The sequence below is a fragment of the Rhipicephalus microplus genome, chromosome 9, assembly GCF_043290135.1.
Source record: "Rhipicephalus microplus isolate Deutch F79 chromosome 9, USDA_Rmic, whole genome shotgun sequence".
Lineage (NCBI taxonomy): Eukaryota > Metazoa > Arthropoda > Arachnida > Ixodida > Ixodidae > Rhipicephalus > Rhipicephalus microplus.
Genome location: NC_134708.1, coordinates 1,696,443 through 1,714,411, shown reverse-complemented (window position 1 = coordinate 1,714,411; position 17,969 = coordinate 1,696,443). Strand labels below are relative to the sequence as shown.

The 17,969-nt window shown below is 44.8% G+C and overlaps 1 protein-coding gene across 6 annotated transcripts in view; it reads right to left on the bottom strand.

The window, feature by feature from the left end:
* The window catches only part of LOC119185105 (EEF1A lysine methyltransferase 2), a 96,715-nt gene that overhangs the window by 77,013 nt on the left and 1,733 nt on the right, over positions 1 to 17,969 (bottom strand). For all 6 annotated transcript variants that reach the window (XM_075872958.1, XM_075872959.1, XM_075872954.1 and 3 more), the window contains exon 2: positions 16,653 to 16,718. In XM_075872958.1, the coding sequence (XP_075729073.1) occupies positions 16,653 to 16,718 (66 nt within the window). The remainder of the gene's footprint in view (positions 1 to 16,652; positions 16,719 to 17,969) is intronic.

The window sequence follows — 17,969 nt, the reverse complement described above, 5'->3', positions numbered from 1 at the left end:
TTGCTTGGTTTACGATCGCACCCCCACGATATGTGGTAGAGAGTCAGCCTACCGCTGCACCATGGACACATGGCCAGGTAAAGAGTGGATGTATCGGATATAACTTCAGTAGATGCGGAAATATATCCGTCTGAATTTTTTCAAGGTCGGCAGCCTCTTCTTTCTTAAGGGGAAACGCTGGTCTTAAAATGAAAATTTTTTTATTGGAGAAACTATAATTAAATTAGGTGTGTATACGTATTTATTCCTCCTCTTTTCAAAAATGTAATTACCTTTAATGTCCACCAACTAGTTATCAAATTGTGAAAGGATAAGTGAAGTCTAGTTGTGTAATTTCTTATAGAGTCGTTAAGGCACTTTCCCTCAAAATATTTAGGTTCTGTTTGGGATGCAGCTGTAGCTAAAGACCTGCCATGTTGAGCTATGCTATTTATATTGTCACTGAGATACATCACCATGTAAAAATTTTCATTTGCATTGATCCTCCACAATTTTGAAGTTTAAATAGCTCACATTATTGTTCATAACATTTCGTATACCCCTCTTAGCCACAAAAAAATAGCATAGCTCCACAGTCCTGTTTCTTATAAGTTCCAATGGTATAAAATTTTCAGAAATTGCTTCACAAAAACATGATGAAAACTTCCAAAAGGCTGGTCAGGTTGGCAAGAAATGTGAAGCTGAGAAAATCGCATTTGAAGTTTCGACATGCACTGAAAAATTTTCCATAAAGCACTTTTACCACAAATTTTATACACATATTCCTCATCTATTCCCCTGCAAAACAAAGCAAAATTGGTCTTATTCCACCCTTAGAATCATTTCTAAAATTTTTTTTCCAAAGTGGAAAGCATTCTCAGAACCCCACCATGACAAGCTGTTGAGGGGCGTATGAATATCTCCAAGTACACAACAGTGCAGTGACGTTGATCTTCTACGTAGACGACTGTGCTCTGACGTTGCCAACAGTGGCACATGAAATGGTCAAAATTATTTAACACGACATGCATAGTTAATGTATTTTGTTTCTCAATCAGATTATTAAAACTTGAGATAAATAATGAGACACAATGAAAGAACGTGGGCGTCTATTTTCATTTTTTCCTCATTAATTGCAACGAGATGTGGGGCTAATGTGCCGACGTTTCACATGCGTTCGTGTCCCCGCAGTCAGTGCATCGAGCAGAAAACAGCCGTGGAAGCAAAAGTAACGCTTCTACGTGTTGTTGCACTTATTGTTCTCGCACGCTTGTCAACAAAACGCCGCCTCCGTGCTCGGGGGTTGGGCTTATCCGGACACGTCATGCGCACGTGACCTCTTAGTCGGATGCCGGAGACAGTATGGAAGAGATTAGGCTTGTGAAGGCTATGCGAGCGAGCGGCAAGGGTTTCAAGTTCCTCTCCTCTCATTCTCATTTTGCACCACTTCAAAAAAAAAAAACAGTTTTCTCAGCTCGTAATGAACAGATTGAAAAAATTTTTGTGGCATAATGCTCCTCATTAGACACACAACACTTCCATGGTTTAACTGAAATTTGTTATAGGCCTGGTGAGTGGCCCTTTGAGGGATCTGCGAGGTGTTTCACATTTTTGCCACGTGAAGCACTGGTGAGCTAGAATCTCCCTAGGTAAAATTGGTATGGTCAAGGAAAGAGATAGATTCTTCACTTGGTTACAAAACCTGCGAGGTAGAGCATCCGCCCTTTCGTTGCCTTCTAGCCCTGCGTGTCCCGAACACCATATCAAGCGATGGTGGTGAGTGAGTTTGGGTCTTGCTGCCTCAGCCCCATTGTCGGAAGGCGGCCAGTAAAAAAAGAGCCGGAAGGCCTCCTGTGAGTCGGATAGAATAATATGATTCTCCTCTATGCTCCTGAAACCTTAAGGCTAAGGCTATGGCTATCATCTCCGCCTTTGTAACCGAGGTTGTGCGCACGAAGGTCCCTTTGAGGTCGGAGGCCAAGATCAAATGTTCACCTCCTTGGGGTACACAACTCATGACCTCTTCCTTTAAAAGAAGGAAGGAGCGAAAACCTATTATGATGGTGGGAAAAAGGTTTTCTTTTTCTTTGTAATTTTGACGCCATGTTTGTACTACTTGCTCGCAGAGCTTGCTCATGCACGACGTAAGCAAAATGGGTGGCAGGGCTCCGAGTGGAGGTGTTTTACCTGGCTTCGGTATTGTTAGTATTTTGACTTTTTTTCATCTCCGGAAGAACGCGACCTTGGGACCAGCAGTGGTCATTGCGAAATTGCATTATCTGCTCAAGAACCTTACTGCTGAGGCTTCTGATCTTAGCCTTTGTTATACCATCCGATCCCGGCGCAGAGTTCCGATTGGCGGCTTTGACCACCGCGAAAGCCTTTTTTTTCATGATTTGGGCGTCCAATGTGGCATTCTTGCTTCTTGTGCACTCTGATGTGCATTGTGGAACCACATCAGTACCTATATAACCGTCTTTAGGCGCCTGTATCAGCTCTCCGTTGGTGATGGGGTAGCCGTGTACTATTCTTCAAAGAATGCGGCTCAAGGAGGACTTCGATTTGTCCAGCTCCAGCATGGCCCTGAGTATCGCCCACGCCTTAGTCCCTAGTGTAGCAGGAGAAAACCACAAAACTTTACACAACCATCAGTGGCAAGTTTTGTTGGGTATTCATTCGCTTCCTGTGACAGAGCAGCGATTCGCCTGTAGAGGCAGCGGTTGAGGCGTTGCTTTTTCCACCTTTTGACCAGGCATCGCCTACTATTCCACAAATGCAATAGGTGCCGGTCCATCACAGGCGCCTGAACCATGAGCATTATTTTCTTAGAGGTGGCACTATGCGTTTTGCGAATGCAAGCAACCCACCCAGACATCACCGGGCATTTGCTCCGGCAGAGGGCGCTTTCAAAATGTCACTCAGTCCGTCATTACGTCACTAGTGGCACGACAAAGTTCTGGTGATGCTATAAAGGTGATAAGAATATAATGGTCAATACCAAGATTTTCATTGAGGTTTGACCCTGTGGCATTTTTAATGTTAAAGGTGAAGGTCAAATCAGGGTGCGTGTCCCTGCTAATGCTGTTACCAAGCATGGTGGGTGCTGTTGGCAGAGTAATAAGGGTAAAACCTAATTTGGACGTGGTGTTTTCTAATAACACACCCTTGGATGAATCCCAGATGTAGCCCCAAGCGGTACTCGGAGCATTAAAGCCGCCCACCACAACTAATTGATCTCCGATGCCAACAGCTCAAGCTGCCTCATTTAAGAGTGGGGCAAAGTCGTCATACCTGTTTTTGGGAGGACTGTATATGTTGAAAATTTTTGTTCGCACTTTACCTCGTTTTTGTGGGAGAACATCAATTATTTGGCAATTAATGTCGGTCTGACTGTAATGACATAGCGTGACTGCCATGGATTGAGTCACCAGCGCTGCAACACAGGGGTATTTTAGATCATGTAATGTGTAATATCCCTGCCATTTGAAGGGACGATTCCCAACTTGCAGGAATATTACATCAGGTGGATTAGTGCCGAATTAATGTAATTCTGCAGTGTCGCCGCTCATTTGTGGAACGTGTGAGAATTCCACTGCCAGATTTTTAGGTGGTCGGAGTTTCGAATAAAATTAGCTCGCTCCATGGCGACTACTGCCTTTATTGGAGGTGTCCGCTTTCTCCGTGGTTCGACGGCCCTCCGGTAGTAGACTGCTCGCGGAGGTAATAATAACACGCTTGTTAATGGCACGCTGAATACCTACAACTGTGTCGTTAACGTATTGTTCTCGGTGTTCCATTTCTGCTGCAAACTCTTTCTTGTACTCCGAAAACGTTTGATGCATTTGCTGCACCATATGCTATCCGAGTTCAGAAACTGCTTATTGCTGTTATGATTGCGGTTCTCGCATCAAAATTTGCAACTATTTTCCCATCTGTAACTGGCTAATGTAAGCCTCCTTGCTAAACTTCTTAGGTATGCCTACTTTAGCCATTCCTCCCTCCAAAGAGTGGGCTATGGTTGCCCTGGAGATAGCATGAGCGGCCTTATTCGCCTATAAGGCGTTAAGCCTGGCTTCAAGTTTGGTTTATAACGATATGATTTTGTGGAACTCCCGGCGTTCCTCTTTAATCAGGCGTCCAAATTTCTCGTTTTCTAAAGCAAGTTGCTTATCCTCAGCAACCATTCTTCGATATTCAGACTTCTCATGTAAGAGAGCAGATGGGGATACAATCCTCGTCCAGCTCACAGTGTTTGCTAGCTGGCAGGTGGCTGCCTCCGTCTCCTCTTTGACGGCGCCAAGATTTGTACCAGTGCTTTCTTTTACGACAGCAGCTACTGTTGCAGTTGCTGTTGCTCCTGGTGCTGCCACTGATGCGGCTGTTTGTTGAGTCGTTTTCCGGATGAAGACTGGGCTCGACCCCTTGAGGAAGCCCGTAACTTGGATCTTGAATGTGAGTATGATTTCACTGATGAGTCCTGGTCAGAGCTGAACCAGTGTGGATGGTGCCTCCGTTCTGGCTGATCCAATTAGGACCTCCTATAGAACGTGTTGAAGTTTCTTCTTGCACATTTTGTCACCTGTGATGTTGTCCTCACCCCAGATCACGCACTTAGGGGTACACTCGTGTCTTTGTTCGGGTTCACGCATTCCACACGTGGAGTATACATTGGCGTCGGGCGTTGGACACACATCAGTTTAGTGCCCAGCAGAGTGGCATACTTTGCACGCCTTCTTTGTAGGCTTGCAGCCATACCACATGGCTTCCGCTCCCATGAAATAGATGCACCTAGGCAGCATGCTGCTAGTTAAGGTAATGATGGCAATCTTCATAGATCCGAGCATGCATGCCGGCTCAATCTTGACCCCCTGTGTTCTCACACAGAGATTTGCCAAGAGTTCTGCTTGGGAAGTACCCGGTGGAATATCATGGACTATATCTGGCAGGACGTCCTCCGAATCTGCCACATTTATTTATTTACAGGTTACTGCTAGCCTGGGTGCCAGGCTTTGAGCAGGTGTGGGCGATACAAAAGAAGAAAACAGGATAACATACAAGCATAACAATACACTTCTAAGGGTACACTTTGAACCGGAAAAAAAACCGGAACCGGAATATACTGTACAAGTGCAATCGGTAGGATAACAACTACTATTGAAGACTAAATCATGCCGAATTCAACAGGGCACGAAGAAAGGATGAGACATCAGAACATTGCACAACATTAGCAGGTAACAGATTCCACTCATGGCACGTACGGGGAAAAAAGGAATTTTTGAAGAGGTTTGTTTTACACGAAAATTCAGCGACTTTCATTGGGCGATTGGACCGTGTTTGGCGGCAAATGCTCGGCTGGATGTATGCTTCCTTGTCAATTTGAAGTCTATCGTTATACATCAAATAAAAAAATTTTAGCCGATATGATAACGTCTTACCGCAAGGCTTTCCAAACCGGCCCTGCGGAGAAGACTCGTAGGAGACGTTTTCCAGCTGTATGAACTGTAAACAAATTTAATGAGTGCGCTCGCTCCATAATGTTCAGGTGCGTGACCTCTTGCAGCTCTTTGGCTATATGCTCGTGGGGCGTCGGCAGGATGATAATATTCGAGCCCGGTTGAACGCGCAGCATGAAGCTACCACCGTCGAAGTGTCGGTGCCAAGCGTCTATCACAGCGGTAGAAAGTTCATAGCCATGTAGGTCTTTTACGGCGAGGCCTTTGTGAGGTCTAAGGTCAATTTTTATGTATTCCTTGGGCAGGGGCGGGAGCGGCCGGCGACTTCTCGTACGACGTCTGCACTTCACCTGACTTCCCCACTTCAGTGGGATGCTTGACAAGGCGCTGCACTCCGCAGCTACTGACGTGTTTGTCTGCTTTTTCGTCTGGCTCTTCTTCTACCGTCGTGTCGAAACCATGTGCCAGCCATTTTCCATCCAAGCGGCGCCATCCTGGCATTCCCCTGCAAACACACTATCGACTTCTCCGGACGAATCCTGTGGTGACAAGATCTGAACGTCCATTTTAGTGGTTTCTGTAGCAGACTCCTCATCTGTTTGATCCAGTGGTAGCTCCTGAGGAGACCTCGGCGTTTCCCAAAGAGCGTCCATGTGCCGACGCTTGAGATGCGACCACGACGCAGCAGCTGCTATGTGGCCGTGCGTCTGACCGGGCGCGATGGTCGGCGCCTAGAAGTTTTCAGCTTGCAAAAAAAAAAAACGAAAAACAGTCACTCACCACTGAAATTCGACCTTCACGGTTCCCTGTACTTTCACGGATCCGATGCACCTCAAACAAAGGGTCTGAAGAACGAATTTCTGCACAAAAAAAAACGAAAAACTGCCAGCGCATGGGCGTGAGCACGACCAGAATTCCTGCAAAGATGGAGCCCCTGGTAAATAAACTATGAAGCAGTTGACAAAGGCTGGAACCGGGGATCGTTGCTGAAGTGTACGTTGGGAGATGGCACTGAAGCTGTGGGTCATGGTGAATGGAATAAACTGGAGCTGCAGTGAAACTGGCTGCAGTCGTCCGGTCTCTCATCACATGGTGTCAGAAGTAAGATACTGACTAGGCAGTGTTGCACTTCAAAGTCAGCAGCACTCAACTGCATCGTTCTTGTTTCCAAACAACAATGCTGAGAGGACTTCACATACGGGGGGCCCGCCTACTGGCTCCAACGCAGCCACTCCACCATATCCGACAGGTCATGAACAGCTGAATCCACTACCAGCGTTTGATTTTGAAGATCCCAGACCCTGGACAACGTGGCTTCTACACATTGAAGAGCACTCTTATGCCACAGGACTATACACTGCGAAACCACTAGTGCAGGTGCATTCCTTGCTGTATTGCACGAAAAAGAGTGGTGTTAATGTCGATGTCAGCCAGAGACACTGCGCTTCAGGACTTGGCAGATTTTATAAATATTACAGAATATCCACGGACTGAATGATGATGAGTGGGGCGAAGCGTCCATTCGTCCGTTCATGCACCCGTCCGTCCATACAACTTTGGGTGAATATGTCCGTCCGTGCGTCTGTCTGTCTGTATGTTCACCTAGTGAACACTCTAAATACCACCATCTCGCATCTCTTCATATATTAGCCCCGCCGCGGTGGTCTAGTGGCTAAGGTACTCGGCTGCTGACTAGCAGGTCGCGGGCTCAAATCCCGGCTGCGGCGGCTGCATTTCCGATGGAGGCGGAAATGTTGTAGGCCCGTGTGCTCAGATTTGGGTGCACGTTAAAGAACCCCAGGTGGTCTAAATTTCCGGAGCCCTCCACTACGGCGTCTCTCATAATCATATGGTGGTTTTGGGACGTTAAACCCCACACATCAATCATCATCAATCAATTCATATATTAATTATATACAAGTACCGCTATCTAGCAGACATTCCAAGAACTAAACGAGAGGTGGCTACCTATTACATACATCGAGGACGTATGACCCACGGCTTGAGGAGCTTCAACATTCCAAGAACTAAACGAGATGTGGCTACCTACTACATACATCGAGGATGCACGACCCACGACTTAAGGAGCTTCGCCCCTAAAAGTCTATCCCCCACTGGTGGTTACAAATGGGTATGTGCCACTGGTGGTTACAAACGATAATGGGACGAACAGGTGATGCCATAAGGAGCTTCGCCCCTGAAAAGGCCTTCGGTGATCACTTCATACATCCACTGCACGAACACAATGAATCTGCGTGTTTTCATTGCTGCATTCAAGAGCTCGGTGAGTTCGACAATGCATTTTTCACCGCTCTGCATACGATGGTTAAGGTGGCGGTCCCACTCCGGCGGCACCCTTTCCACATTTCAGTCCTTATTTGCCGACGCACTACACTTACTGCACTCACCGTATCGATGTGAATAGTATTGCATTAGAAAGCTTATGTTCTCCACTTTCTAATGACATCTAGTATTGTCGCCTAGTATGGAGCCGTATTGCATTGCAATGAAAACAGTGGTACCAAAAACCATTGTTTTTGCTGTACAAGCCATCGTTGTACTGGCCATGCGGCAGAACTGCTCAACCTAACCAAATTAAATTGGCTGATTGAAGCATTATTGAAGCTCTCGTTTGAAGCTCTATTGAAGCTCTTATTGAAGCATTACGCAAGGTTTCTATGAAGAGATAGAGCCGGTAAAGCAATTAATAAGTGCTGCAGGCTCCAATGAAAATGGGCAAAACAATGTAAGTTTATGAGTGAATAGCTCACAAACTTACATTGTTTATCAATAATGCTAATGAAGAAATGAATAGTTCATGAATTGTTACTACTTGAAAGCGGCAATTTACGGCTCCACATGTTCAGGCATTACCGATGAAGTGAGAAAACTTTCCAAGCTGAAACTCTGAAATTTTCAATATTCAAACAGCAAGCCTGTCTTTCGGTTTCTATAAGAAGAAAATTGTGTTAAAGTAATTAGAAAAATTGTAGGACAGCAGTGAATTTACCCTGGTTTTTATGCTGGCCAGGTTCATACAAATTTAATTTTCTTTTTCTTTTATAGGCTAATTCACAACCAGTATTGCACATCAGCAGGACCATGTCATGTTTTGTAATCACTAGTGCTCACTAAGTTTAAAAAGCCGCACTTGAAACAATAGATTTTCCAAAAATAACAAATCTCGCCAATATTTTTGTTTGTGGTGCCAAATGTAAAAAAAAAAAAAACATAAGTTGTCCCGCGCCAGTTCTGAGATTTGTCAAAAGTGATGCCTCTAAACATGACTGCCCTCGAAACACGTATGAGTTGTTCTTCCAGACTTTAATGTTTAGCCCAGTGGTTTAATTTAGTTGCTACATCTTCAATGCACAGTTTTACCCCCGAGGGGCTGCTAAAGAAAGGAAAAGAAATAAAGAGAGGGAGCGACAAAAAGAAAGAAGGAAAGAAAGGGTGTCACATTTCTGACGAGTAGGTTAGGCTATTGTGCCGAGAATTCCAGGACCAGCGTGGCTGCTCGTCTTGATGCCAAGGAACCGTAGAATTGTTTTTGAAGTACATAGACATAGAACTTGACCTTGCTTTGAGACTCATAGGACATTACCTGGTAGTCTGCTTTTCCTTCACCGAGATGTGACAAGTGCTTGGCAGTTCGTGTTCGACTATTTCACATGACACCGGTTGAACGATAGTAAACGATGAACCTTTTTCAAGAAACTAGTCTCTGCATGCGAAGAAGTGATGACTTCTTGACACACACAATGTTTCTTGCGGGGTCAGAAGGCCAAACAGCTTCTCTAAACACTGCACAGGGTGGCGACAGGGGCGAACTGAGAGGCATCGTTTGCAAATCATCCCGTAAAAATACCAAGCCTACGAGATTTTTTTACCAGTGCATGGCGGATAACTTCACAGGCCATGGACCCCCCCCCCACCCCTTCGAATCAAATGATCTCCATGGAGGCGCTGTTCAGACTTGAAAAAGGCCCATCGACAAGCCTGGGGATAGTTTGCAAGCAAGTTTGTGGAACACTTTTGCTCGCATACGCGCAGTAACTATCTTGTAAGCCACGAGTTAGCGAGCCATATTTTCCCGGCTGGAGCAAAAAAAGCGGATGGTTGCGTGAGCTCTAGCGTTCCCAGCCGCGCGCAGTAAAGCAAAGGTCAGGCGTCCCGACGAAGATAGGAAACATGATTTTTAGCACGTTGTCTTCTCGATAAAAGATGTACTTGCTAGCGTAATAATTACACTCGCATATTGGTAACACATGCGTTGCAAATGACCACTGTGTTTTCGAAAATCGTTTATGTGACTGCCCTTTGTTTCTTGTAGTGGGTGGCGACTGATCTAGCAGAGAGGTAGCAGGAATAAAGCTTGGAGTGTACAAAATAGACCAGACGTGCACCATTTACGTCTAGTAAAACGAAAATTTAGCAAATAATCTGTTTGCTCATGTAGATCATGTTATATCTTATTTTCTAGGCCCCGGCCTTCACTGACCAAAGCGCACGATGTAGCTCATTTCCCAAAGCGCGCTATGTAGCCACCATAGACACCTAGAAAATAAAACGTTCTCAGAAAACAAAGACGTGCTCAAGCATGTCCCTCCGATGAACCTTTTTAATGATTGCTCACTGGGGGCAGCCACAAAATGCGTGAGCCTCCCTCCTATCAGCCCCCCACACCACCCCAAATGACAAATGCAATTCCCAGACTGGACACTTTTCGCTCTTGATGAGGCCTCTAAGTTTCCCAACCATGTGTACTGTGTTGTTTATTTTATAAGAGTGCGCGAATATTAACTTTTCATACGGAATTGATTACTGCCAAAGCCGAATCTCTAATACCTACCTTTTCGATTATAAATCTAAATGAGTATGATATCATTAGATTAGTTGTTCAAGGAGGCTCTTAGTATTTTCACACTACCCTGATTTCATTTCCTAAAATGTCATTTCCGAAGCACGCTAGGAAAGTGCTGCTGTTTGCGTTATAGTTATATGAGTAGGGTATACTTGGGGATAGTGCACGGTCAATTGAGAGATATAAGTGTTGAAATAAACCCATCTAGTAAAGAAGTTACAGTATTTGTGCATATATGTATGTTCATTATTACACTGAATGACAAACAGTTATCTACGAAGTATTGCTTCCTTCATGTGTTTGCTTGTGAATACGACAATTTAATTGCTTGGGCAGTGGTTGCAAATAGAGCACTGATTTATGTTTTATGTGGGATGCACTTGTGCTAAGCAATTTTTGAACAAGTTTTCGGGTATCGACTTTTGGCCTGTACGGATAGGTTGGTTTTTCTCGTAGAAAGAACCCTTACACATTTTGTTATTCAATACTCCCAAAAAGGCACAATTCACATCTGTTTTACGAATTAGCTAAAGCGTGAGGAGAACTCATTTTATAGCTGTAATTATTGACTCTAATACGTTTCTCTAAAGCTGAGCAGTTCATTCCTACATACATGTGTGAGCGCGCCCTCCAGGTATGGATGGCGCGTTTCTTGACCTCATCTTTGCCTGCTCGCCACGCTTGCACCACAACATGACCAATGTCACCCCACACATATTCTTGAAGGTTTCAAAGAACAAGAAAGTGGCAATCCATACATCTGTTTATGGATGCATGAGGCTTGTAATGTTTTAGCTGGCACAAAAGCAAATACCTTCCGCTAATAGAATTTCCTACAATTATATCTAGAGAGGAATCTGACGCTAGTGTCTACGCGGGCTCCTTCAGCGGCGCTTGTACCCGCATGGGAATGATGGGAAGTACAGGCTTCGGATCTGCTTCGGATGGATAACGTTCCTAAGATTTCGTTCCGAGTGTAAAACCAAATGATACGAAGTTATATTAAGTTGAAACTTGCTTCATTCTTTTGTACCCAAACTTTATTGCAAAAATTTTTATGACCATGGCTAAGAAGTCAAACATGGACAAATTTAATCATCAGGGTATGCATCGCTCTGCCATTGCATTCCAGATTTGGCCTTAAGATTTAACGAATTATTTTTTACAATACTTGAAAAGAAACGTGCTTCCTTTTCTCTCAAAAATATGCATTATCTATTTATGCAAATAACAGTACAGTATTAAGTGAGAAACACTTATCATTTCGTCTTCTGCGACGCTGGGTGCATCTGTCCCAGTGGTAAGCCCCCAACGCACCTCTGGTTTTGTTGTGAAGTCGAGTCAGCGGAGCGTGACAGTGCGTCTATTTAGCTTCGTCATCACTTTGCAGCCGATTTAAAACGAGTTTAGGCAAGACGCCCTCGTGAAAAACATGAACGCGAGGCAATCACCTTCACTGGCACTGGCATGAGATGCTACATCTAGGCGCAGCGGTGAGTGGACGACGCTTCGTTTAAACTGTCAAATGCGACTCACAAAGCTCCAACGTCGCAGCAAATCAAGAGATCTAGTGGTTGTCAGCCTCTTCGTGCAACAAAGACACTGCTTAAGCCTGTTTTACCGCACCTCACTAACCATGCTGCGTGAAGAACGAAGCTGAAACTGTAGCAAAAGGTCTCTAGACAGTTCACTAGCTAACTCTATCCAATTGGAAGCCTGTACTTCCCATAATTCCCATGGGGGTACACGATCGCAGTGCCAGATTCCTCTCTAGGTATTATTGTATGAAACTCTATGCTTCCGCTGTTCATGCACATAAAATCAGCATTTTTGGCTCACTGCAAGGCACCGAGAAGGAGCTTTGAGTAATAATAGCCAGGAAGTAGTGGAAAGGAGCTTTACGGGTACCTTCTGAAGTTAGCGACGCAAGTATCAAGTGGACTATGCACGACACCCGCACTGTATGTACAGCCCATAGAGTTTCATACAATAATACCTATAGCGGAATCTGGCGCTAGTGCCTACGCGGACTCCTTCAGCGGCGCTTGTACCCGCATGGGAATGATGGGAAGTACAGGCTTCGGATGGATCACATTCTTGAGATTCACGACGCTTCTTTTCCGAGTGTGAAACAAAGTAATATGAAGTTATATCAAATTGAAACTTACTTCATTTTTTTGTACACAAAATTTATTGCAAACGGTTCTTGTGACTAGGCGGTAGAAGCGAAACCTGCACAAATTTAACCATCAGGGTATGCATTGTTATGTCATTGCGTTCTAAATTTGGCATGAAGATGTAATTAATTATTCTTTACAACATTTCAAAACAAACACTCTTGCTTTGGCCTCGAAAGTACGCAATATCTATTTATGAAAATAACAGCACAGTATTAAGTGAGAAACACTTAATGTTTCGTCTGCTGCGATGCCAGGTACGTCTGTTCAAGTGGTCTGCCCCCAACGCACCTCTCGTTTTGTTGTGAGGTCGAGCCAAAAAGCGTGGCGGTGCGTCTACTTCGCGTCGCCGTCATTTCGCTGTTGATTTCAATGAGTTTTGACAAGACGCACTAACACCAAACGTGAACTCGATGTGATCTCCTGCACTGGTATGGGACGCTACATTTATGCGTAGCAGTGAATGACCGACGCTTCACTTCAACTGTCAAACACAACTTATACAGCTCCTGCGTTGCAATAAATTGAGAGGCCTAGCAGTTTTCAGCTTCTTTGAACAACAGAGGCGCAGCTTCAGTCTTTTGTACCCACCTTACTACCCACTCTACACGAATAACGAAACTGAAACTGCAGAAAAAGATCCGTAGACAGTTTACTAGCTAACGCGATCCAATCTGAAGCCTGTACTTCACCTAATTCCCATGAGGGTACACGATCGCAGCGCCACATCCCTCTCCGAGTATTATTGTATGAAACTCTATCATACAGCCAAACCAAAGCTGGTGACTACAGAGAAATCTCTAATTACTACGCACGTACACAAGGTGGGGGCTGTTCCCCCGTGACTAACACTGCTGGTATAAAGGGTCACTGACAAACTTTCTCGAGAAGTTACTGCAGAAACCAATAGTCTCATACTCTTTTTCTTATAGAGGGAGAGAAAGAGTCGATTCAGAAACCGAAACATTATTTCCAGATATCCTTGCCACCAGCATGGCTCAGTGAAAATCCGCACCTAACCACTCTATTGTAGATAGTTACACGTTTCCAGGACAAAAAGAGGCTTTTCTTTCCTGGGCACTTGCACGGGAGTACGGCTCTCAGAGCTGTGCTTTTTTTTTTTTAACCAGAGGGCGGGGGGGGGGGGGGGGGGGGGGGGGGGGAGTGTCACGCACGTATGAAACGTTTCAAAGGAAATCATGGAAACAGCAACGCCCCTGCAATAGAACAGTTTAATTCTCACCTCACGTGACAATTCTACCAAATTTTAGGTAACATATGGGGCATATAATGTGACATGCAATGTGCAGAAGAATCTTTGTGTCAATTGAAAAAGATAATCAACGGTATTCTACTATGTCATGTGCATTTACTGCGTGGAACATTGCTCGCAGAGAGTTTATTGCATTTCTGGTAGAAAATCATAGTTACTATGTATATTCTACGTATATTGTTCTTAACTTTACATAATAACATGTCCAACCATGTTTATTCATTCTGTGCATTTCCTGTACCTTATGCCGCCAGTTGCAGAAATCTCTGGGTGTGCCCTTCTAGTCATGTAAATGTTGTAATGAGTAAAGGAGAGACACCAGAGGCGTGCCGAAGGCGCTATGGAGCCTACATGACCACTTTTTTTAAGGTGGAAATATCTCAAAAAGTCCCCTCGAAAAACTCAGCCAGAATCAGCAAACAATTGGGACTGCTGTTGCAAGATTCTGCCAAATTTAGCATCAGTTTTTATGCACTGTCATTTTGGGGCCAGCTGTACAATTCCCCCCCCCTCCTTCCAGCAACTCATGATGTGCAATATGAATAGCGACTTGCAGTGTATTTTCAAAGGCTCTTTTTCAGGCTAATACCTTATTAAGGCAAAAGCCTTCGGTACATCAGGTGTGAAATATCGGTGGTGTCCAGCGTCGGAGTCAACATGAAGTATTAGATGCATCAAGCGCGAAATGTAACCGTCGGTGGCGTCGTCGAGTGTCGGGGTCAACACGTTACCAACACCTCCCGTTACATGCATCAAGCTTGACACCTAACTGTCTGTGACGTCCAGCGTCGCAGTCAACACATTACATGCATGAAGCTCGAAACGTAACCATCGTTGGCGTCGACCAGCGTCAGCATCAACACTAATCCTTAGGTGCATCAAGCGCGAAACGTAACCGGCAATGGCATCGTATAGCATCGCCATCAATACGAACACTTAGGTGCATCAAGCGCGAAATGTATATATGCGTGTGTGTGTGTTTAGATGTTAGCAGAATGTGCGAAGGTTCAATAGAAATGCTATTCTCTGGCTTGAGTATATCTTAGCACACATATGAAGAGTCGCACTGACATATGCTTGAACGTGGCCTACCAAATTTGGAACAGCAATTGGTTTTTACCATCAAAACGAACCTTGGCCTAGTGAAAATTATCGTAGTAATCGACTTCGGTGAGAACTATTCCGGCCGGTACAAGTATTACTACCCCTACAGCATTAAAGAGGTACTGACACAAAATGTTTGGGCCGAGATAGCCTGTGGGGCCGATTTCTGTGAGTGTTCATATATTATCTGCAAAATATCAACAGCGAATAAAGCTTGGAAGGTATTTTAAATTAATTGTGAAGTTTGCGTGAGCCATCGACTGCATCGTGCCATTGACACCTGCCAAGAGAAGGAGACTCTTTAGGGACTCTCTACTTCCCTCCCGTCACCACCCTGCTGTCAACTAAACAAGTTATGATGACAGCATAGGCACCATTTTTCCTTTGCCGCGTTTGTTCCCGCAGTCCAAAGTTTTCAGCGACTGGTTGTTGCGGCGCACACTTTGAAAATTTGTGTTTGGCGACACTGTAGTCCGGTTTCCAATTCGAAAGTAATTCTTGATGTTAACCGTGCGGAAGTGTGTCACAGTTCTGTGTGCTGACGTGGTCAAGAGCTGCACGCGCTAGGTGGCGATAGTTGCTCATGGTTTTTGGAGCTCTCCCAAACCGAAACTGGTCGATAATGAGGGACCTGTAATTAATTATCTGTCACGTGCCCCAGCGAACGATGTGCCGTGTCAGGGCTAACAGGCCCCCAGCAACACATCGCAGCAAGAAAACGCGAGGCCACAGTTTTTGTGTCAGTACCCCTTAAATCCCGTCCCCGAGCCAACTTAAAACGCTCGCAGCCGAGATCCCTGCTCAACATCTCACAGAGTGCCCAAAGCCTTGACAAACACCTTGACATGTTTTTCTGTGTGCAGACATTATTCACTGTAAAAGCACTCAGAAATGATATGTGATAGTAGCACCGCTTAGTTTCCAAATCATGTCAACGTGAAGGAAAGAAAAAAAAAGATTGATAGGTCGCGAAGGAAGGGTTGAACCTACCCTCCAACCTACCCTTGGCTACGCGACTGACAGTTACATATGTGAAATTGTTTGCAGCCAGTCCAAAATGGCTGCTTTAGTCAAGAACTGCTCTTTTCAGGGAGTCAGTGGACTAACCACAGTTGCAACGCGTGTGAAACAATTGAATGCATAGAACAAAATGTGCAGTGTTTCACAGTGCAACACCAATGGACTGATATTAACAGTGCCAATCAGGAGGCATTTCAATGTGGAAAAAGGAGGCTTATGCTGACCAGTATGAACGTTCGTCATTTGATGAGTCTGTCAGCAATGGCTGAGCAGCCTGTTGAAGTTGTCATGAGGAATGAGCTTTAAAAGGCTCCTGATAAGTAATGGCAGTATATAGCACAAGTGCAAAGTGCAGATGGCAATGGTGTCCACAAAGCAAAAAATACCATGGTGTGGAAATGCAAGAACTTCTGAACAGGAAAGTGCAAGCTTTTTTTAAAGAGCAAAGCCCTTAGAGCTCCCGGTAAAACATCACGTGTCTCAAAAAAAACTTTCCCTGTCGTCGCCACACCTAACAACGAACATGGTTCGTCCAGCTGCCTCACTGAGTTTGCCCGCCATGGAAGCCAAGTACAAGTGACAAAAGGCCCAAGATGGACAGATTTGTTCCAACTTCTCCAACAACAAACTGATTGAGTAAAATGCCACTTACACGATGCTTTACAGCATGTGATAGGGGCCTGGTGAGGGGCTCGGGCAATTAATGGAGGCGAGGTAGTGGTTGATGAGTGAAAACACTATAAAGGATGTAACATGAGACGGTAACCATTGACTACCCTTACCACACTTCACCAACATCGCCATGATTTGTGAAGTTACTCAGCTCATCTTGATATGCTTCTTCCCAGCTGAAAGAAAAACATTAAAATACATTACTAACTCATAAGCGACAGCTGTACATGCACCACAGAATGTAAAAGCTGTTTTGCTATCTGACCTGTACCACAATACATGATATGTGGGGTTTAACGTACCAAAACCACCATATGATTACGGACCTTTACAGCAAGAACCATGACTAAAATTAATGGTGATTACTCAAAAACAGACTCCATGACTCCATGCACATGAACAGTGGCTTTGAGAGAAGCAACTGTTCAGAAAATTAGATAAGCAACTTCTGTAAGAGGACAGAATTTTACAATATCGCCAGAATGCAACGCCACAGAAGAAGGTCCTGCAAATGCTACTGCGCTTTTTGCAAACGACAGCCTTTTTGAATTGTTGTAGTAAGCATTCCCTTCCTGTGTGTGTTTTTTTTTCTCCTTTTTTTTCTCTTTTTCTACACCCTCTTTCTTGCCCCTGTTTGCACACCCCCAGTGCTGGGTATTAAATTGGATGCCAACATTTGGTTAACCTCCTGGCTTTTTTCTTCTCTTTCTCTCTCTCTTAAAAGAAGCCCTGGAATTAACAAACGTGCACCGGTGTAGCATTGAAAGAGTTGCACTAGTCGACAGTCCTTGAATGCTGTCAATCAATCAAGACTTCTCGTCTGCAGCGCAACCTTCGCAGCTATTTTTCGAAGCAAGAGGAATGGGCCAGCCATTGATGGACTATTTTATCTTCCTAAAACTTGGGAATGTAACTCCAGCCAAGGAGCGCTTGTTAACAATGTGAACCTCATTCATAAGGTCCTGTGCAGAACAGCTACATGCCCAACGAAGCCTGTTTTTCGTAAAAAAAACGACTGCTTAAAGCTTCGGGTTTTCGAAAATGGTAAGAAAGTTGAGCCTGCCCACTGACATATTAGGGCGTGTGAAACCCTCCACTGTGTGTGTGGTGTGCAATGTGCATCTCCTCTCATTTACTCTCGTATTCTCTTCTCCCCACGTGTAGGCACCATCCAGTCGAGTTTTCTAGTTTGACTGCAGCACCAGAATACATAGCCTAGCGGATAAAGAAAGCAACCTTGAGACGGCGTCAATGAAAATGGAACGGGATGCGTGCGTCTCGCGCCCTGAATCTTTCGGCGGATAGTGGTCGGGATACATGTGGGGCGCGTGCACGCGTCATATTCTGCAAGCCCCAAACGGCGAATGTCAAAGACCGAGACGTGGCAGTGTGAACAAGGCGGCTCCCTCTGGTCAGTGTGCAGTGCC